Here is a 22,500-nt window from a genome sequence, read left to right as displayed (position 1 = left end):
GAACGTTTCTATTATTATTATTATTATTATTATTATTATTATTATTATTATTATTATTATTATTATTATTATTATTATTATTATTACACCGATTAGCTTTCAGGTTATGTTTTCCTTCTTAATGCATGCCTGGCTTTTAAAACTCGCTCAAGGAAGGAAAAAGGCCTGAAAAGGTTTGCAATTCCCGAGTTGACAGAGAGAGATTCTAGCATATTTCGACAATCCACGCCACGTCGCCGTTCAAGCCTACAGCACACATCATGATCATTTTGGCGAGTTTTCTTGTTATCATTGTCTATTTCGTCAGACATATTATAACCGAACTCTAGGCGCCGAATAATTTATATTGGATTGCAGTACATTTATCTGCAACGAATGCACTTGTAAGCAATGTTTGAGACAGTTTAGGTTCTTTTTGGCCAGATATAAGTAAGAAAAGCGGTTCAATTTGATAAGCTCGAACCTCACCCTGCGAGCAGAGCCTCCTTTTGTCTTTCTCTTTATTGAGGAGGAGAAAAGTAGGCTCTGCCCGAATCGCGTCAACTCTTTGAAGCCGCCGCAGCCCGAGCTTCTGGACTAGTCAATCTTGTTTTCTCTCGTCAAACCGGTTATTCCAGTGCGAGCGTCCCTTTAGTGACAAAACCGATGGTTGTAATTGAGCCCGCTGTACCATGAAAAACCAAGATGGCGACGAGATCTGTCATATTAGGCTTGGGCTTGAGACTGTATCCTGGCAACATGCAGCGCATATTCAATAAAGATGTTACTCGATTCATGCAGAGCCTTTCTCGAGAACGCCAAAATCGAGCAAGCAAAAGAAAGGTTCTGCTTGCAGGGTGCTCGAACCTACGATTTTCGGCAAGATCTCCAACAACGACTGAGTTATAACAATCGTTTGTCTTGTTTGTCAGGCGACTTTCTGGCCGGCTACGGTTGCTTATTTTGGAACTGAATTCATCATTACTGTGGCGACTGTCCACACTAAATTAATTCCTTTCGATTTATAGGCTTGTTATGTGAAATAGATGTTCCGTAGTGCGCTGCTTTGTTTGACTGTGAAATTGCAGTCGAGTAAGCGAATTACTACGCTTTAGCTTGACTCAGTTTTAATTTGTAATTTTTGCTGTTGTTCTAAACTGAAGAGAGAGGGTTTAAGGATTATTAGTGAAACGGATTACTGTGCATGTAATTTCAGTTTTAGATGTTGATTAAAATTGTTGGCTATTGTTTGCACGGCTTGCAATTGTTTGGTTACTGCTGTCAGCTCAGAAGTGTTTGATCACTGTAAACTGTATACACAAATGACGATTAATTTTGTACTTTATAAAGAAGCATAATTATTTCCATATACACTATATTCCTCTATGGGTTAGAAATGGGAGCTCCGCTTTTAGGCTTGGCTAATCGAAATATCATTGGTAAAAAAAAGTGTTAAATTTACGTATTTGATATGTACGTGATCGTGCTCAGTCGAACATTTCTCCTTGTTATGAGTAGAACGTTAATGTTTGAAAAGAAAGACCATTGCACGATTTTATTTTTCATTCATTTAGGTTTCTATGATCGATTCTGTTTAATGAACGTGTTAAAGCACCAAGACCCTCTCGGGGGCTATTCATATATGTTATTCATTCATTCATTCATTCATTCATTCATTCATTCATTCATTCATTCATTCATTCATTCATTCATTCATTCATCTCTCGAACCCCCAACCCGGCATCCACGTACCCATCCATCCATTCGTTCGTTAGTTCATTCGTTCGTTCGTTCGTTCGTTCATTCGTTCATTCGTTTGCTCGTTCGTTCGTTCGTTCGTTCGTTGGTTCGCCGTTCGTCCGTTTGCTCGCTCGATCGCTCGCTCGCTCGTTCCTTCCTTCATTCCTTCCTTCCTTTATTCACTCTGGAGTTTGCTTGGTCGTGCTTTTAATTTAAGACTGGTTTTTGTATTTCGTTGGTTGAAACAAACACGCCAATTAATTAACGACAAAATAACAAGTCCGCAAAATGAATGCGTCGCAGTAAAAAAAAGCCCTTAGGGCTCTTAAGTGAACTAATATCTTTTAATTCCATCATGATTTCGTTAAATTTCTTTCCTTATAATTACCTTTAGCCAAAATCGATGCATTGTCAACAAAAATTGAAAGATTTTAGGAAAACGAACGACTGTTATGTTTGCCCCGAGGTGCTACTTAGCTGCGTGTCGTGATACATTTTTGACTACTTGGAAATAATAATAATAAATAATAAATTACGAATTTATATTGCGCAGGCATGGCGAGATGATCAACTGCGCATTACAACAATACATGGAATAAAATAACAAATAAAACCGTGTAGTCAAGATTAAATATTCGGTATATGCATAGTTTATTGATATCATTTATTAGTCGTGAAAAGTTCTATTCTAGCCCGGGTTTTAATTAAGCTCTGCTTGCTACAGTGCGAACTAAATTCGAGATTCGAACCAACAGGTACCATCACATTGAAGTAGGAGTTCTTTCAATTTTGTTTTGAGCCGACACACTTGAAAAAAGTTCGGTCTACAAACAGTGGACGTGCAATTGCCAAAGCAGAAAACTCGATTAATATTCAAATCCACGCGTTTCAAATATTTCCATTCCCCGATTTCAGCAGAAACAAATAGGTTGTCGTGATTTTTCCTTTGTCGGTCATTTGCCTGACTGTCGCCTTGTTAGCCGAAATATGTGCAGTATGTGTTCTACTTTCGTAACTTTGCGGGGCGCCAGTTGGCTGAGTGGAGGTTTCAGCTGATCGAGCTCTTTAGTTTCTTTCATGTCTGTCATCCAAATAGTTGTAGGGAAAACAGTTCAAAGGGTAAAACAGTGATGGACAGTGAAATAACTGGATTGAATAAGAACCTATATCGGCATGGTCGTACGTAATCCTTGAGGCTAGAAAGAGTTCTACGGTCTTCTACAGTGATACTAAGAAACAATTCAAAGGAAAGTACTGCAATGATCAGTGTTGGGATGGCCTTTTGGAGTTAGTCCGCACACAAAAATCTTTATAAACCTCTGGGCTACACACATTTATGACTCGTTCATAAAACGGAAGACTTCATTAATGGCACGAATTCAATGGAATTCTTACCGCCAGGGGTGATATATTATGCTTTGAACAGGAAGTCTTGACTAAGAAACTGCCGGCTACCACATTAGAGATTTTTGTCGTTGTTTCTCTTACATTATTGACTCAATTGCGATTCTTGAATCGAGTTTCAAGGTTACTCTGCCCAGAGTGAAAATTAAAACTTTCAGACAAAGTTCGGTATTGTTCAAGAATCGAATGAACAATAACGTCACATGCCATTAACATTGAGAGACAAGTTAGAACCAACATAAAAAAAGTGGCTGTACAGTCAAATTGAAACTCACTTGTCTATTCTCAGCCTTGCAATGATTTTTGTTCCCTGAATTGCGCCAGGAAGCAGAAAGGAACCTAGGACAATCACAGAACGCTGCTAGTATTCCGCATAGTAAATGTTCTTGGTCCAGTGCGTCATTGATTAATAAGGATCTGGTGTTTTAACAAATGAACAAAAGGGTCAATAAAAGACATGGCTATGGTTGCAAACTTTTATAAATAACAGAGTTGTGGCCGATCCGTAAAACCATATCGAAAACACCCTTTTTGTAATTATAAATATATCTGTATGAGAAACTGCATCGGCGGAATGATACGTATGCTAATTTTGTTTCTTTTGAAAACTCTCTTTCAAAACACGTTAAAGCCGGAAAATACTTCGAGCTACGTCATGTGAACTATACCACAAATAGCAAAACGCGCACTTGAGATTTTTTTTTTTTTTAAAATAATAATTATTCCTTACAATTACACTTGAGATTTAGACAATTGGCTTTAAGCATGGAGGTCATTAAAGATTTTTAGCCTATCTGAATAAATCTGGATTATTTGCTATGTTCCTGCAAACTTAACCTTCACTGATTTGATGCGAAGAGTTGACTGAAGATGAGATCCAATAAACTCTAATAATGAGAGTTAACATGGCTTATTGCTGTTAATCTTGCTACAGTCTGATCAGCGGAACTTATTTACATATATTTCACACCCTGCCCATGATATACCTATAGCTAATTCAGCTTTGGATAAGAATTTCAAAAAAAAAAGCAATGATACAGGCTGTGCAAAAAGTTCATATAACCCATGGCCAGATGTGTCTGAGTCTGCGATCGAATGGGACTCATCACTTGACGGTATTACCTAATTTTAGAACCTCCACGAACATGTAGCACGAAAACGCATGAACAGCTTCTTCTACCATGCATTTAGCACGAGTCATCCCTCGTGAGGTTGCTTATATGCCGACCAATGAGTGGTGTTGTAGTCATTAGGCCCATAACCAGATCATTCGATTAAATTATGCCCAACTAATTTGCAAACCTATGCGAAGCGAAAACAACAGATTGTGCAGGGTCACGGTCAATTCAAAATTCAACATCGATTGCGACAACATTGGTCTCTCGTTTGAACGTTTAAGGTTTGATAACCAGTCCCTCGATTAACTATGTGTAAACTGGGCCAGGGCCAAATAAGAAAAATCGATAGTTCTGGGTTTAAAACTATATCCCATAATGCAATACGTTTTGGAAGATTCTTCACATGAAAACAATACAAGTTATTAATACTGTCGATCTTGGGACTGTCTCATGCTTCAGTGAATTGGATATCCATTGTTTTAGGGCAAATACCCCCCCCCCCCCCCAGAAAAAAAATAAAATAAATAAATGCATTTAACAAATTGATGTCAGTTTTTCATTCGTCTGTCCTATTATTTGATCATGAATTTCGTCATAACATTGTCAAAGCAGCTGTGGAACCACGAGGCGATAGCCGAGTGGATCCACAGGACAGTAACAGGACAATAACAGGACAGACGCATGAAAAACTGACGTCAATTTGTTTTTTACAATAGCAGAGGGGTCAAAATTAAGTCAAAACCGGAGAAGAACGCGAGACAAAAATGCGAGAAACTTCAATCTGACGCAAGCAATATCACGTCATCCTCGCATAAATTATAAATTAATGTGTCTGTCCGCCTATTGATAATAAAAGGCTGATTTAGCAACAGAACGGGAACGTCAGTGGCGACGTCGCGCGCAGCAAAACTACCAATGAGAATTTAGAATAGAGAAGAAAAGAGTGGAGTCTATTCTATTCTGAATTCTCATTAGTGTTTTTTCTACGCGCGCCGTCGCCACTGACGTTCCCGTTCTGTTGCTAAATCATCCTAAAAATTAATCAATGATTGCGCGAGAATTTTGCAGTCATTGTAAATTATGGGATTTGCGAAAATAGCGAATGGACTGTGCTCTGAATGCCAAGTGGTGTAATGAAGAGCGTAAAAGAAAGGGTCTAAAGAACTTCATATCGAATGGCCACTAGTTTTCCTTAAATAGGTATGTAAAATACAAAAATGAAAGATAAAATCTCAAACTCACCTTAGGCCCTTCACGGGGTTTTGGGGAACAAACGAACATGGCTAATTTGAACTGGGGAACAGGGGGAAAATTTTAAATTTTTTTTAGGGGACAGGGAAACAAAAACAATTTTAGGAATGGAAGAGCTGGGAAGAAGTTTAAAAGTAATTATTTGGGAAGCAAGGGAACACAAGCAAATATTTAGAGGGAACAAGGACATGGGGGAGCTTGGTCTTCATTCAGAGCAGTTTGCTTTTTGTTTTGTTTTGTTTTTTGTTTTTTTTTCTGGCCTGTTACCCTTTTGAGCAATTATAGCTTTTAATTACGTTTTCCCCTGAAAACGTTCACTGTAGTTTGGTTTACTTTCAAGTTTGGCAGATTAGCCGGAGTGATCTTTTCTCGGGTCGGTCATTATTTGTGAAGCCCTTCCCTCTAAACTGATAGCTATGCCCAACCTTTTGTGCTTCGTTTTCAGCTCTGCGAACTGTTTGTGTTCGTTTCCTTGCTGAGGTTATTATTATCTTTTCCGGTTAGACTTGTATGTATGTGAGAATTAAATGCCCCTGTGTAACTAGCATAATGGTGTCTGCACAGATGTTTCAGTGCTTTAAAGAATATTCCATTTTATCTCTTTTGCCCTTTTATTTATCCGTGAGAAATGAAGAACACAATATTCGGTATTTTGAAGAGTTTGTGGCGTTTATTTTTTGTGTTTACTTTATAAAATGCTTCTTTGCTCGCTGAGGTCATTCTAAAAATTTAATACCTTTATCACAAAACCTAAACAGACGTGTAATATTCTCGTTATCATTTTTGACACTATATGCAGAACCGGCCGTAAAGATCTGTAGATATCCGAGGTAGCAAGCACTCTTATAGGCTGGACGTTTTTAAAGATTGTTCCTCTAGGTTCTAGAAGGCTAACATTGATTTGTCTTCTCTGCTACAAAAAAATCAATACAGTGATATAAAAATACCTATGGTTTATTACGTAAACGAAGCACATAACATAAAGATTGACCGGATAGCACGTACAACGTCTTAAAACTTTGTCAGTTAAAAAATACATTTGTGATCCATTTGCAGTACGTTTCTTTGCTGCTCTCGGCGAAAAGAAAACCTTTTTAATTGGATAAACGTGTCCGCCGAGATTTCGTACAAAAATTGTGTATTTTCTCTTGTTCACATTTATGTATCTTTTTTATTCCAAAGCAAGCTTACTACTTTAAATTTATACTTCCATGAAGCATGAGATTTGGGCGTTTTCTGAAATATGTCCAGGGCATCACCATTTTAAAGGATCAATCAATTATCAAAAAAAAACCCTTATAATGTCAATAATGTAACAGCTCTCGTAGCCTATTTTTTTCTTGTTCAGAAAAATTAGCCTCCATTAATTGTTTGTTTAGTCTGTTGTCTTCGGTTGGGGTTACAATCCAATTACTTTGTACATTATAGCAAAGTAAGATCATTGATTTTGTTGCAGTGTATTCTTGCTTTAAATTGTACACTGCTCGCACGAGAGCTGTCCCTTAACTATATAACATTCCTAAAAGTATACCTGGGAATTCAAATCTTAAACACTGGTTAACAGGCAGGTATATGGCGCCACTATGGTATTGTCAGGAAATTTTGCTGGACTGCCTGCAGTCATTTCATTTCTTAATGCCATTTTGCTTGGTCGCCACAAGCCATATGTGGATATGTGAGGCAACTGAGTCACGTGCGAGTGTTCTCCGTTATTTGAGCTTTGTTAACGTTCTCGTCAAAGACAAGCGCTAGTGCAGCCATTGGTATGTGTCATTGAGTTGGTGCTGGCGATCATGAGTACCAGAAAGCAAGAATTAATGTAGTTTTCACCATAACGATGAACAAAAACACTACGTAGGCAATGAATAGAGATACGAGATGCACAGCTACTACAAGGCTATCTCACTTTCAAAAAGCATATATAGTTGGAGGTCTTGACTTTTCTGTTCGGGGTAAGTCATCTTAACGTTCGATTATAGGTATGCTTCGTTGACTACTTCGTCATCTCTTCTGCTTGGCTATAAAAAGAAAAATGAAAGTAATCGTAATTACCTCTGCAAACGTCACAAACAGTCATTAGAAGGTATTCAGACAAAGGAAACGTTAGAGCATGTGTCAAGATTTTTCGGTAAGTACGAAGAGAAGCTGAGTGAAAATATGAGGTAAGGTACAACCACACTCCTCGTGTCACAGGCATGCGCATGCGTAAGGCAATTAAAATAAAGAGCTGCTGAAATTCATGTCCGCACAATTCGTGATTTAGGAAAATTGTCATTTCAGTTAATAGTAGATTGGTTCGTTCATAAAGAAAAGGAAATCAATCCTTGGTTTTCATCCACGTGATGATACGGCCACGTTGGTGTACAAAGCAATAGAAAATGGCCCCTTAAGTTTTGCATAATAATAGAGTCAAATTCCCAAGAGACATTTTACAGCATTGTTCTGAACACCAAAATGGCCGCCATGACGTCAGATGAAACCCCCCCCCAATATCGCGTTGGAGAAATCCTGTAGAGTTGGGCTATCGGAGATCTCGACCACCCGGCCAGTCCTACATTTTTCACGGCAAGAACAAGTTGAAATTCTAAACAAAGGATTTTGAAAATTTGGATCTCGGACCAAAGCCAACTGGATAAACAGGTCCTTTCTTCCAAAATCCCCTCGGGAAATCTCATCTATATCACACGACATGACTTACATTTTTTCCATTGGCATATCCGCTACTGCCATTGGCATATTCATGGTTACCATTGGCATATAAACCACTCCCATTTGCTTGTCCACCCGTATACGTATTTGCATATATAGCGTTTGAATAGTTAGCCCGTGTGGGGCCCACGTTTTCCATCTCCCAAAAGCCATTGAAGTATAAATTCTCCTTGCCCGTCCTCTTCTCTTGTCTATATTTATACTATGAAAGCAAACAAAACAATCGGATGTTACATATTCTCTTGATATTGGTCGGAGCTTGTTAACGGATAATAGAGTTAGGAGATCCGCAAATTTAAACAGTCAGTCAGGGTTGCATCCCATGAAATGGCGTAGGATCTCAAGGAACGGAGTTAACAATAACCATGTGACGTCATCGCTGCTATGTTGTTGTATCAGTTAAAGAAAGTAAGACGCCGATTACTTAAAATGCTGGTGTAGCTAAATAAGAAAAGAACATTCAGTCTATCAAACCAACAGACCAGACTTTTTGAAAGAGAGTTATGGCATGGAGTTGCTGAATTGAAAATTTTGAAAGCCAATTCCTGAATTCATAGTTTTGGAAGGCCAAAACTCTTGAATTCAAGAATTCAGAATTTTAGAAGTTTAACTCCAAGAAAGGTCCGCCAAATTAGCAAATCATAGCGTCCGTACTACAGCTGAGATATAATTAACAATTAGACCCGTAGCCCGCAAGAGCAACGGGTCAATTGCCCATGAGGCGAAGCCGAATGGGCTATTGACCGGTGGCCCTTGAGGGCGAAGGGTCTAATTGTTTTAGTATCACCCAAATAGTCGGACAGAAAAGGAAATAATAAAGTTAGCAAATGCAAGTTGAAGAAATATTTATTTGGGAATAAAAAGAAAGAAAGCGTCACCCTTTTCGCTACTCGAGGGCTATTACTAATAGTCCTCTAGTAGCGTAGCCAATCAAAATTCAGCATTCGCATTAGTCCACTAGCTGGGTGATACTAATAAAAGTTATTTTATCTCTCAGAAAGTACGCGTGCTGTGATTGACTAATTTAGCGGGCCGTATTCTCTTGAGAAGGACTTTAGTATTCTCTTTTGATAAAACATTCTGGGGCACGTTTTTCATGTCGTTTCTGTTTCGGACATAAACTTGTACAACTGTTTAAATCTTGCAAAGCACTGTTTCAAACAGCCAAGAAGATGTCGTTTTTTTTAAATTTTCACACGGCAATCTTTGTAGGAGTTGAACTTTCCGCTTGACTTTAACTAGTTTCCTTTCCCGAGCCGCTGATTACCAAAGAGATACAATGCGCTCTTTCTTTTATAAGACCCTTTTTTTATAACCAAACCAAATTAATATTCAGTTTAAGAGAGAAGAACATTCCCCAGGCTGAGAATCGATTAAGAAGGTTTTTATTTTGCTCATTTGTATTTAAATGAAATCAATATAGGTAAATAAATGTAAAGAACCCAAATACTTAAGGGAATATTTTGTTTAACATAACAATGGTTTTCTCATTGCATGATACACATTTCAGTTTGTAATAATGGGCAGTTCTTATTTATAATAGTTCTAAAATAACTTCAACAGTAGGCAGGCACTTTGATAGGTTCCCTGGTCACGTCCGCATTTATTTATTGAATTACCATTCCATGTAAATTTAAGAACATCTTAAGAACGTTTTTAGACTCACATCGCAAAAATATATTACAACGTTAAGCCTCAGGTCCAAAATTAGACGTTCTTATATAAAAAATTTTACTAACATCGTGTTCTCGGTTCGTACTGTACCTCTACTGTAAAATTACGGATCCTCGTTTTTTCCCGTTAATTAATTAACGGGAAAAAACGAAGATCCGTTCGAGGTCCGTACTGTAAAATCGTAATTTTACGGTACGGACCTCGCATTCGGTCAGTAAGAGATATATATTAACATGCTTCTTTCTGCATTTTAAATTTTTCTTTTATATATATGGTGATATCATGCCAATAAAACTCATTTTCAGTAGCGTGACTTCTGATATGCTGAACCCATATGGTGCTTTAGTTGTGGGTAAGAGAGCGAATTGAATTTTTAGGAAACTCATTTAAAACCCGTGGCAGAAAATTCCTAACCTAAAAGTCTCGATCTGGGATGAGGCACGTCAGTTTACCGTACTATGTACTATCTATTTTTCGAACGGCTAAGGCTAGTTTTTTTGTTGTTGTTGTTGGACTAGGTACGAGTCTGTGAATTATGGGATAAGCAACTATTGATCTCCATAGTCAGAAAGATCACACTGAGATTTACAAAATGCTGAACTTAATTCGTGTTAATCGGGCAAGGTTTGACTTACAGCCATTTGACAACGTCAAAATTACAAGGAAATGTTTCGTCATCCGGACGCAGCTTCCGGATGGCCATACAATTGTAAATTTCGATGTTTTTAAGTGACTGTATCTCGTTTCATAGTGGGTTTATTAACACCACACTTGGGGATTTTGTAAAGCTTGGTATGTACTTTCTGCCTATGTGGATGAATAGTTACTAATCTCATAATTTACAGATTCGTACCTAGTCGTCCTCGGCTTGAAATCAAGCAATGCTGGGCAAAACGTGAAGTCACTTTATTTAACGTCGGTATACAAGTCCTTCAGCTACAAGGCTGAAATCAATGGAAGCCGACGGGAGAGACAAGTATCCTAAATATCCTACTTGCAAATAATACCGTAAACCGATGGGCCAAGGCCACATGAGAGAGATCGATACTTTTGTGTTATTGACTTCTGGTCGTGTACATATGGGTTATTGACCAAGCGTGAGGTCAAGATGGCTGGATATTGGCCAAGATCTTTTTCTGCGTGTTTATCGACCGAGACGAAGTGGAGATCCATAAACAGGGAAAAAAAGAACGAAGGTTCGTTATATGGGCTAAAACAGCAAAAAATGATCTTTGACCTTGCGGGACCAAGGTAGCCAATCACAGCACGGGATTTGGTTCATTTTGCCCGCTCTCGGAGCTTAGTATAGTATTAGCGTTAGTATAGTATAGTTTATTCACCGTGCTCTCGCAGAAAAAGCTGAATTACAGTAGGGGTCGAACAGTAAAATTATATACATCACATACATTTAAACATAGCGCATGGTGATAAAACTCCTGAACCTTTCGGTACGCGCGTTCACTTTATATCACTAGCTGACCCAGGTCTTAATGTGTAGCCATGGCTAACTTGAGTGACCAGAGGGATAACATCTGTTATGGGTGGGGTCTCGTTAGCCTTACTAAAAAACATAGCTGACAGATTTGCACGGCGGGCTTCAAGAGAGACAAGACCATTACTAATAAGTGCAGCCTCACATTCAACCAAGGGACAGATTATCCTTAAGGCTCTCCTCTGCACCGACTCAATAACGTTACTAAGGTACCCAGGAAGGGCAGACCACACTGGTGCGCCGTATTCCAGAACAGACCGGATCAAAGAGCAATAAATGCGAACAAGATCTGCTTGCTGAACGCCAGCCTTCCTGAGGACCCACTCATGTCCCTAGTCCTCCAAGAAAATGGTACGCCGAAGTACCGATCTTGTCAGATTCGTAGAACGCCGCCATTTTCTTCGATCGCGCTGAAATTTGGCGTGTTTACTGGGGAGAAATAGCTCCAGTTTCCCTGAAAATCTCGGCTTTCTAGCTTTCATGACGACTACATGACGGACTTTGCTATTCAGGAAATTTGAGCCGATGCGAAGGTGAAATTTTCAACCATTCGGGAGCGATTTTACTAAAGTGTTTCAGCCAAAAAATTACAGTACAGGCTTCGGAAAGGATAAAGAAAAGGATTGTGGTTCATTTGATGGCATTTCAAGCGTTAAAATTGCTGAAAAGGTAAGATTATTTTCGTAGCGATACAATTGCGTGTCTTCACCACATGTTCCTTTTATCGCACATAATTGTGTTTTCCATCAAAATATTCACTTGTTTTCGCTTTTTCATGAATATAGTCGTTTGGTGGCCTTCTTAACGCTGAAGTCAACATGCTCATTCCAGGACAAATCAGAACTAATGTAGACCCCTAGGAGCTTATAGTTGTCAACTTGCTTGGCCACTGCGTCACCAACCACTAAGGGCTGGAGGTTAACGCATTGGTGTTTTAAGAAGTTGATCTCCATCTCCTTAAAGAAGCGTAATTATTCCTTTATAGAAGAAAAGAAAAATCGGCCACAGAATACTCACAGCCAAGATGATGATAATGAAAAGAAGCATTAGTAGAATTATGGAGGCAACAATCGCCACAATGATCCAGGAGTCGAGGGCAAGCTTAGTGGATGCTGATTCTATAAAAGAAATAATGATGATAATAGCCATAAAATAATATATATATGAAATATCTTCATAAATTAAAACCACCAGGAAACTAAAAGATTCACTGGTATGAACCGGTGATCACTCTGGTCATAGTTAGTACAAGTGCATTCTACCATTGACTAATGTAGTAAGCTCAGGATGATCTAAGGAAATATGCTGATCGTGTAGGGTTTTATTCGATGATGCTTAGGCCAAGGTGGATATCAACCTTAAGAACCTCGTAATTCTTCTTATTATGTACTCAATGAAATATCGCGTTTCTGATTGGTCAATGAAGAATGCAAAACCAGGTTATTTAAAGGCCCACGTTCTCCCTGCAGAAATTGAAAATTCCGCCAAAATTGAAATTCATGCAATCAGATCGCTACGATAAGCAATGTGAACTTTTCAATACAAAAACAAACGGTCAAAAAGCTTGTCCGTTGAAAGCGGGCCCTTAACAAATAGATTACACGTTGCCGTGCGTCTGTTCAGGGATAGATCACAGTGACGTCAAAAGTGGCACACGAGGTGATGGCCGAGTGTGTCACTGATGTTATTATTTTTTTTTTTTGTGACGACGCTATTGAGTTCTAATATTCTCAGAGTTGTGTAGAAGGGAGTAAGGTCCAGGCACAAGTATTAAGCTAAGCTGATAGAGGGTGAAGTCAGTTCCCTTTTTTAACCTTCAGATTTTGATAAGCATTACAAGAATTCGATTTTTTTGGAGCAAGTTAAGCCTGGTTCACACGTACGATGCAAACGCAAACGCAAACGCAAGCTCGTTGAAATGTGTACGCGCAATAGAGTATCCCAAGATAGCGGACGAAGTCAACCCTAGAAGCATGCATGGGACGAATATTTTCACCCTGCGCTTGCGTTTGCTTTTCCGCCGTTCACACCTGTGAAATGCAAACGCAAGAAAATGAAGAATTTTCCATTTCTTGTGTATGAGCCAGCGTTTGCATTTGAATTTGCGTTGTACGTGTGAACCAGGCTTTACTGACCACTGGATGCAAGTCGAGTCAATTAGACCCAAAATGGTGCTTACCTGAAGGGGCGGCCTGTACAGTTGTAGCTGCACTGGTTGGTGGTGTCGTAGGCTCAATTTCCACCACAGATATCCTTCCCAATTGCAGAAACCCAAGTTCGTTTGTTCTGTTTGCTTTAATTAACTCGTTTCTAATGCTTGCATTTGTTGCGTTTGATGAAGAATCAAATTCCAGTTCATACTCGATTCCTAAACTGCCTTCAAAAAATCTTTTGTAACGATTTCTTCGAACCTCGAGTCTTCTAAAGAAGGCCCGCAGTAAAATGTTAAGTTCCAGGATTAGAGCACGTGTTTTGGGAGATTCTAGGTCATTGTAGGCTTGGTCGAACACCCGATTTACGACCGTCATTTCAGCGTCAAACCTCTTTCGTGGCTTCACTGAAAAAAACAAAAACAAAGTAAAAAGATAGATAACATAAACAGACTTTCGAAAAGGACAAAAAGAGTCAAACCTGCGTTCACAAGGCTCAAGCCGCTATATCAATGAAACCATGATTAGCTGCTGTAGTCGATATACCAACAAAAATTTATAAAATAATTAGGATAGTACGCGCACTCTCATTGGTCAATGGCTGTCTTTAGATGAGAGTATGGAAACACGGGTGTGACATCACACGAATTTTGCTTGGTTATATGCTGTCAGATGCGCCTTTTGATTGGCTGGTAGGAAATATGAGCGTGCATCAAGATAATCTGTTTCAATCAAGAATTTTTCTTCATTTGTTTCCTTCATTTGTGGAGGTATCTTTGAGAAATGTTTTATAAAAGCAATAGAGGACTTTTACCTTGTTTCCAAGGCCTCATCTAAACACTCGGGGAAGTTGGGAGAATTCTCGACAATTATACAAACCCTTGAATGCGTTTCAGATTTGCATAACTGTCTCGAATCCTCCCAACTCCCCCTCTATTGCTTAAATAATAATGTTACTAGCAGAAGGCCTTTTTTTGAACATTTAACTGCCATACGCATGAAAAACCCCACAAACTCTTATCTATATTCGAGCTTAATTTTGTGGTAATTAAATTGCCAGAGTGATTTTACGGCATCGTTGATCTTTATAAGGGCCCCGTCTTTGGTGGAACCCAAGGATGTAGCATTGAATAAAAGCGACAATTCTTTTCAATTAAACTTACTTACTATTTAACTTACTTCAAGTTGGAAGGTGGAGGGGGATTGTTAGGACTCCCACATTTTCTTTAGCAACAGTTTCTCATGTTGGGGAAGGCATATCAGCACAAAGGCCTTTCTAAGATATAGGGCTTATGCTTCTGCATTTTTCTGCTTCCCTTGAGTAAGGGTTAAACCCTCTCTTAAGGGTTAACAATAAACATAAAATACTCAATCATTTGTCCCGTAACCACACTTCGGCTTATCAGTCAACATAACAAAAGATTAACATTTAAAATAAGTGAAGCTGTATTTTAGAGCCTAGTTTTTCGAGGAATTGCAAAAGAAAGAAACAAAATGCTCTACGGTAGTTAATGTAACTCATTTTACCTTACCTTTCTCACATCTTTGCCCTTCAAAATTGTCGGTACATTGGCAATCGAATGAATCTCCATCTGTTGTGCAAATCCCACCATTATCACAAGGGTTGGGATTGCAAAAATCCACGGCTGAAAAAACACAAGGACAGATTAAACACGTTCAGGGACCATCTGGGGCATTTTAAAAGGAAATATATGGCCTCTTTTATACTAATTGATTACTAATTTCCTTTCAAAACTCAGACTAAAATTTAGTTACCAAATCATCTTACCTATCGCATCCGTTTGAACTGGAAAATGAGAGCTACTTATTTTTTGTCAATGCGTGAGCCTAGGGAATTCTGCGAATCCTGCAATATGATTGGCTCTTGGAGCGGGGGGAATTTTTCTATCTTGCACGCCAACCCGGGCTGTATCCTGCCCCTGCAACTGGTTGCGTGAGCTTGGGTAATGACCTTAAATTTCTATTTTTTGACACTGAATCCGTTTACATTCAGAAGTAAGTATCCTCGGTCTTGAAAAAGCTGCCCTCTGTCTGCGGCATCGGGCAGCATTTTCAAGACCTCGGTCACAGTTTGTCGCTACAGGGACCTCACAGCTGGCAAATAACGTATATATTTGTGTGATCCACTCAATTGACTCAAGCAACCACACTGACAAATACAGTTAAAGATACGGATATTTCTACGTTTTCGTCCTGCAAAAATGCGCAAAGCTGTAATTGTTCCTTTCAGTTAGAATTCGCAAAAGAAAGAAATGTTCGTTTCTTTCACAGCAATGCAGGAATAATTTCCATGTTCCTTTCGTTTTTCCTATAAAGTAAATGGAAATTTCCGTATCCATTTAATGGGAAGAACAGAAAAGAACATGGAAGTTTCCATGTTCCTTTCATTAGCAGAACGAAGACAAACGTAAAAATTTCAATGTTCTTCTCTACATGCAGAGCGTTGTAAAGGAACATGGAATTTTCCATATTCCTCTCACCGATACAATGCAAAGGAACATGGAAATTCCCTTGTTCCTTTCAAAGGCAGAACGCAAAGGAACATGGAAATGCCATGTCTCTTTCACAGGCAGAGCGCAAAGGAACATGAAAGTTTCCATGTTCCTTTCATAGGCAGAACGAAGAGAAACGTAAAAAACTCAAAATTCCTCTTACAGGCCATGTTCCTCTCACAGACAGAACGGAAAGGAACATGGATTTCAAAGGCAGAAGGGAAAGGAAATGGAAATTCCATGTTTCTTTCGAAGCCAGAACACATCATTTGCATTGGGCACTACTGAAGGTACTTCTATCTCGAGCTTATCGTCTATTAGTAAATTTTCAGCTCGGACTATTGCATTTCAAGTTTTTTGATTGGCTAAAAAACTCCGACTATGAGCCAATAGTCGAAGTTTTACGTCATATGGAAAATAATGCACCAAGATGCTGTTGCCGGCCGCTTTGTAAAATTGTGGAAATAAAAATCGGCGGCAAAACCCGGTTTGAGAATTTACTAAAACAATTATTCCATTCGCCCTTGTTGGATATGAAGTGATTATAACCAACTCGCGCTACGCGTTCGTTGGTTATTTTATCACTTCATATCCAACTCGGGCTCATGGAATAATTGTTATTTATTCCTTGAGCACGCGTTGGATATGAGATAGTAAATAGAGTTAGCCATAACCCCGCAGTTTCATATCTCACCACCAGCGTTTTCATTAAATTCACGCCGAATTTTCTTCAGCTTGGCAACACTTGACGCAATCAGTTTGCATATTAGGTCATCGTAAAGCTGGAATGCAATATCCGAGGTTGAAATTTTAATAAAAGGCTTTATCCACACCTTTTGTGGCGAGAGATGTAATCTGTGAAGCAATACGTGTCCCACATTGTCTTAACATAAAGTTTTAAATGTTAGATTATTCTAGTATCATGTTGATTATCATTGCGATGCGACCAGATTTGGAAAAAATGTCGCACCTTGTCAAGATAATAGCAATTTCAATGTTTTCGTATTAATTGTACGATTTCCATGTCATTAGCTAGTAACCCGATAATTGAGTTTACCTGTTTCACAAAGTTTTCCAATAAAGCCTGTATTACACCGGCACAAAAATCCGTTTACTCTGTCAAGGCAAACTCCTTTTCCAGAACAGTTGACACCTAGGCAGTCATCGATATCTATGGGAAAAAAGTAAATAGCATTTTTTTTTTCTTTGTTCACAGTCGTTTCCAGTTAATTTGACTTCGTTATTCTGATAGCTGGAAAGACGATATAACGATGACACGTGTACTTCTTACGATACAATCCTTTAACACACTACATTGCTCACTTACCACACCCAACTGCACGCACAAATAAGTTACACAAAAAACTCTCCACTTTGAGTTAAAACGGCTACGTTTCTTTTCACGCGTAGACTGAAATCAGTACTTTTCAAGATCTACGTTTTCTTGCAACAAATTCCGCACACCAATATTTTGGGCTTTTTTCAGCAGAGGTGAAGAGCAATTATTTACCGTTAAGAATAAGGTGGTTAAGATTTTGCAGCGAAGATGGGTCTTTTAAGACGCAATAAAATTAAGTATTTCGTTTTCACTTAGAACCTCCACATACAGTCTTTTTTTCTTTTTACGTTGCGCGCTATACCGTACCACTCGCCAAACTCTTTCCAGAAAGATATAGCCAAGGACCAGCGTACAAATAAATTGCAAATAGTTTGCTTGGCGTAAGGGAAAAAGGACAATTATAGGCGAATAACTTTCTTTATAACAACAAAAGCAGTGAGTACACTTTGCGGCGTTGTGATCAATTACAACCACGCTGACCGACTCCTTTGTCTTCTGTAGGAGGAGGCAGATTTTTACGCTTGATCAAAAGGTTATTCAGTTTTTGACACGTTAGGCATGGAGTTGGCGTGAAGGCTCTCCGTTTCTGGTTTCTTCTGCATGTGATTATAACAGTTCTTTGAACGAACACAATATCTCAGTTAGATAGTTATCCATAACTTTGCAAATAAATTACAGTTAAGGTGGAATTTTTGTTGAAAAGGAATTGGGGGTAAAGAAATACTTGTTTGTCTCTAAATGAGGCTAGCTACTTTCAATGATAATCCCGTTCTGATGCCAATTTCGGAAGAATACTGACATTCAGTTTTTTTATGCATCGGGTATTCCGCATAATTATTTCCAGTAAGGAATTACATCTGCATAACACATTTATAAGGCGCTGTCTAACATTTTGTAGTTGGCATCGTAGTTGCAATTAAAGATCAGATCCCCACCTCTTTTCTTTGGCGTTTTTTAACGGTAAATTTTGTTTTAAATTCTAAGCTGTTTGAATTTGGAAAAAAGAATTGAAATTTGAATGATCATGATAAGGGTGATGATGACGGTGTTGTTGATGCTAATGATTGTTGGTTTGGATTGATGAGAGGTTACCTATTTCACAAGACAATCCAGTAAACCCAGGATTACACGAGCAGTTGAATCCGTTTCGTCTGTTAAGACACTTTCCTCTACCAGAACAGGTGACTCCCAGGCAATTGTCTATATTTAAAAACAAAAAAAAGTACACGAAAGCATTATTATTATTATTACTGTTCATGCATAGGACAGTACATTTATGAAAAAAGTGCAAAGGAACAACAAAGAAACAACAAAGGTTACCTATAGAACTGGATACAGCAAGTGGTAAAGAAGGTGTTGGAACGACAGAAGTAATCGGGAACTGGCTAGGCACACTGGAGGACGAATTAGGCAAAATGGAGACCGAGGTAGTAGCCAAAGGCGTCAAACTTAGCGAGACGCTTTCTGTGGCTGACGCCGAGATGCTGGTTGACACTCTGGTTGACGAAACAACCGAGAAACCTTGAGAGATGATGACAGAAGTCGATGGTAATAGGATGGTTGAAATACTGTCCGAGGTGGAAACCGGTATGCTGGCTGATGTGCTCGTCGAATTTGATGCTGACACACTGCTTGAAATGCTGTCAGGTGTTGATGCCGACACACTGGTGGAGGAACTTGCAGAAGATGAAATGAAGACACTGATTGATGTTAAGCTAGACGCACTTGGAGAAACTCTAAGTGACACAGAAGGCGACACACGTGAGGAAACACTTTGAGAGGATGACACCGACGTACTGGTGGAAATGCTGCTTGAAGTGGAAGCCGACACACTTGGAGAGAGACTGATTGAGGTCGTTAGTGATAAGGAATTGCTGTCCGAGGCGGAAACCGATTTGCTGGCTGATGTGCCCGTCGAATTTGATGCTGACACAGTGCTTGAAATGCTGTCAAATGTTGATGCTGACACACTGGTGGAGGAACTTGCAGAAGATGAAATGAAGACACTGATTGATGTTAAGCTAGACGCACTTGGAGAAACTCTAAGTGACACAGAAGGCGACACACGTGAGGAAACACTTTGAGAGGATGACACCGACGTACTGGTGGAAATGCTGCTTGAAGTAGAAGCCGACACACTTGGAGAGAGACTGATTGAGGTCGTTAGTGATAAGGAATTGCTGTCCGAGGTGGAAACCGGTATGCTGGGTGATGTGCTCGTCGAATTTGATGCTGACACAGTGCTTGAAATGCTGTCAGGTGTTGATGCTGACACACTGGTGGAGGAACTTGCAGAAGATGAAATGAAGACACTGATTGATGTTAAGCTAGACGCACTTGGAGAAACTCTAAGTGACACAGAAGGCGACAAGCGTGAGAAAACACTTTGAGAGGATAACACCGACCTACTGATGGAAATGCTGCTTGAAGTGGAACCCGACACACTTGGAGAGAGACTGATTGAGGTCGTTAGTGATAAGGCATTGCTGTCCAAGGTGGAAACCGGTATGCTGGGTGATGTGCTGGTCGAATTTGATGCTGACACACTGGTGGAGGAACTTGCAGAAGATGAAATGAAGACACTGATTGATGTTAAGCTAGACGCACTTGGAGAAACTCTAAGTGACACAGAAGGCGACACACGTGAGGAAACACTTTGAGAGGATGACACCGACCCACTGGTGGAAATGCTGCTTGAAGTGGAAGCCGACACACTTGGAGACAAACTGATTGAGGTCGTTAGTGATAAGGTATTGCTGTCCAAGGTGGAAACCGGTATGCTGGCTGATGTGCCCGTCGAATTTGATGCTGACACAGTGCTTGAAATGCTGTCAGGTGTTGATGCTGACACACTGGTGGAGGAACTTGCAGAAGATGAAATGAAGACACTGATTGATGTTAAGCTAGACGCACTTGGAGAAACTCTAAGTGACACAGAAGGCGACAAGCGTGAGGAAACACTTTGAGAGGATGACACCAACCTACTGGTGGAAATGCTGCTTGAAGTGGAACCCAACACACTTGGAGAGAGACTGATTGAGGTCGTTAGTGATAAGGCATTGCTGTCCAAGGTGGAAACCGGTATGCTGGGTGATGTGCTCGTGGAATTTGATGCTGACACACTGCTTGAAATGCTGTCAGGTGTTGATGCTGACACACTGGTGGAGGAACTTGCAGAAGATGAAATGAAGACACTGATTGATGTTAAGCTAGACGCAATTGGAGAAGCTTTAAGTGACACAGAAGGCGACACGCGTGAGGAAACACTTTGAGAGGATGACACCGACCCACTGGTGGAAATGCTGCTTGAAGTGGAAGCCGACACACTTGGAGACAAACTGATTGAGGTCGTTAGTGATAAGGAATTGCTGTCCAAGGTGGAAACCGGTATACTGGCTGATGTGCCCGTCGAATTTGATGCTGACACAGTGCTTGAAATGCTGTCAGGTGTTGATGCTGACACACTGGTGGAGGAACTTGCAGAAGATGAAATGAAGACACTGATTGATGTTAAGCTAGACGCACTTGGAGAAACTCTAAGTGACACAGAAGGCGACACGCGTGAGGAAACACTTTGAGAGGATGGCACCGACGTACTGGTGGAAATGCTGCTTGAAGTAGAAGCCGGCACACTTGGAGACAAACTGATTGAGGTCGTTAGTGATAAGGAATTGCTGTCCAAGGTGGAAACCGGTATGCTGGCTGATGTGCCCGTCGAATTTGATGCTGACACAGTGCTTGAAATGCTGTCAGGTGTTGATGCTGACACACTGGTGGAGGAACTTGCAGAAGATGAAATGAAGACACTGATTGATGTTAAGCTAGACGCACTTGGAGAAATTCTAAGTGACACAGAAGGCGACACACGTGAGGAAACACTTTTAGAGGATGACACCGACGTACTGGTGGAAATGCTGCTTGAAGTGGAACCCGACACACTTGGAGAGAGACTGGTTGAGGTCGTTAGTGATAAGGAATTGATGTCCAAGGTGGAAACCGGTATGCTGGCTGATGTGCCCGTCGAATTTGATGCTGACACAGTGCTTGAAATGCTGTCAGGTGTTGATGCTGACACATTGGTGGAGGAACTTGCAGAGGATGAAATGAAGACACTGATTGATGTTAAGCTAGACGCACTTGGAGAAGCTTTAAGTGACACAGAAGGCGACACACGTGAGGAAACACTTTTAGAGGATGACACCGACGTACTGGTGGAAATGCTGCTTGAAGTGGAACCCGACACACTTGGAGAGAGACTGGTTGAGGTCGTTAGTGATAAGGAATTGATGTCCAAGGTGGAAACCGGTATGCTGGCTGATGTGCCCGTCGAATTTGATGCTGACACAGTGCTTGAAATGCTGTCAGGTGTTGATGCTGACACACTGGTGGAGGAACTTGCAGAAGATGAAATGAAGACACTGATTGATGTTAAGCTAGACGCACTTGGAGAAATTCTAAGTGACACAGAAGGCGACACACGTGAGGAAACACTTTTAGAGGATGACACCGACGTACTGGTGGAAATGCTGCTTGAAGTGGAACCCGACACACTTGGAGAGAGACTGGTTGAGGTCGTTAGTGATAAGGAATTGCTGTCCAAGGTGGAAACCGGTATGCTGGGTGATGTGCTCGTCGAATTTGATGCTGACACACTGCTTGAAATGCTGTCAGGTGTTGATGCTGACACACTGGTGGAGGAACTTGCAGGAGATGAAATGAAGACACTGATTGATGTTAAGCTAGACGCACTAGGAGAAATTCTAAGTGACACAGAGGGCGACACACGTGAGGAAACACTTTGAGAGGATGACACCGACGTACTGGTGGAAATGCTGCTTGAAGTAGAAGCCGACACACTTGGAGAGAGACTGATTGAGGTCGTTAGTGATAAGGAATTGCTATCCAAGGCGGAAACCGATTTGCTGGCTGATGTGCCCGTCGAATTTGATGCTGACACAGTGCTTGAAATGCTGTCAGGTGTTGATGCTGACACATTGGTGGTGGAACTTGCAGAGGATGAAATGAAGACACTGATTGATGTTAAGCTAGACGCACTTGGAGAAGCTTTAAGTGACACAGAAGGCGACACACGTGAGGAAACACTTTGAAAGGATGACACCGACGTACTGGT

The 22,500-nt window shown here is 40.2% G+C and overlaps 2 protein-coding genes across 3 annotated transcripts in view; both read right to left on the bottom strand.

The window, feature by feature from the left end:
- The window catches only part of LOC137970191 (uncharacterized), a 48,926-nt gene extending 45,091 nt beyond the window's left edge, over positions 1-3,835 (bottom strand). The window contains exon 1 of one of the 2 annotated variants that reach the window (XM_068816711.1): positions 3,399-3,835. The gene's annotated coding sequence lies outside the window, so the exon portion shown is untranslated. The remainder of the gene's footprint in view (positions 1-3,398) is intronic. The other variant, XM_068816710.1, reaches the window with a different exon arrangement.
- Positions 3,836-6,142: 2,307 nt separating this feature from the next.
- Positions 6,143-22,500, bottom strand: part of LOC137971795 (serine-rich adhesin for platelets-like) — a gene marked incomplete at its 5' end in the record, with an annotated part of 40,709 nt that continues 24,351 nt past the window's right edge. The window contains 8 exons of the mRNA XM_068818560.1: positions 6,143-7,510; positions 8,191-8,403; positions 12,385-12,485; positions 13,547-13,924; positions 15,050-15,163; positions 17,088-17,201; positions 18,462-18,569; positions 18,690-22,500. The exon at positions 18,690-22,500 is cut by the window's right edge and continues 242 nt beyond it. Of these exons, the coding sequence (XP_068674661.1) occupies positions 7,466-7,510; positions 8,191-8,403; positions 12,385-12,485; positions 13,547-13,924; positions 15,050-15,163; positions 17,088-17,201; positions 18,462-18,569; positions 18,690-22,500 (4,884 nt within the window). The remainder of the gene's footprint in view (positions 7,511-8,190; positions 8,404-12,384; positions 12,486-13,546; positions 13,925-15,049; positions 15,164-17,087; positions 17,202-18,461; positions 18,570-18,689) is intronic.

Source organism: Montipora foliosa, chromosome 9 (assembly GCF_036669935.1).
Source record: "Montipora foliosa isolate CH-2021 chromosome 9, ASM3666993v2, whole genome shotgun sequence".
Taxonomy (NCBI): Eukaryota; Metazoa; Cnidaria; class Anthozoa; order Scleractinia; family Acroporidae; genus Montipora; species Montipora foliosa.
The sequence above is the reverse complement of the archived record's forward strand: the minus strand, read 5'-3'. Positions and strand labels throughout refer to the sequence as shown.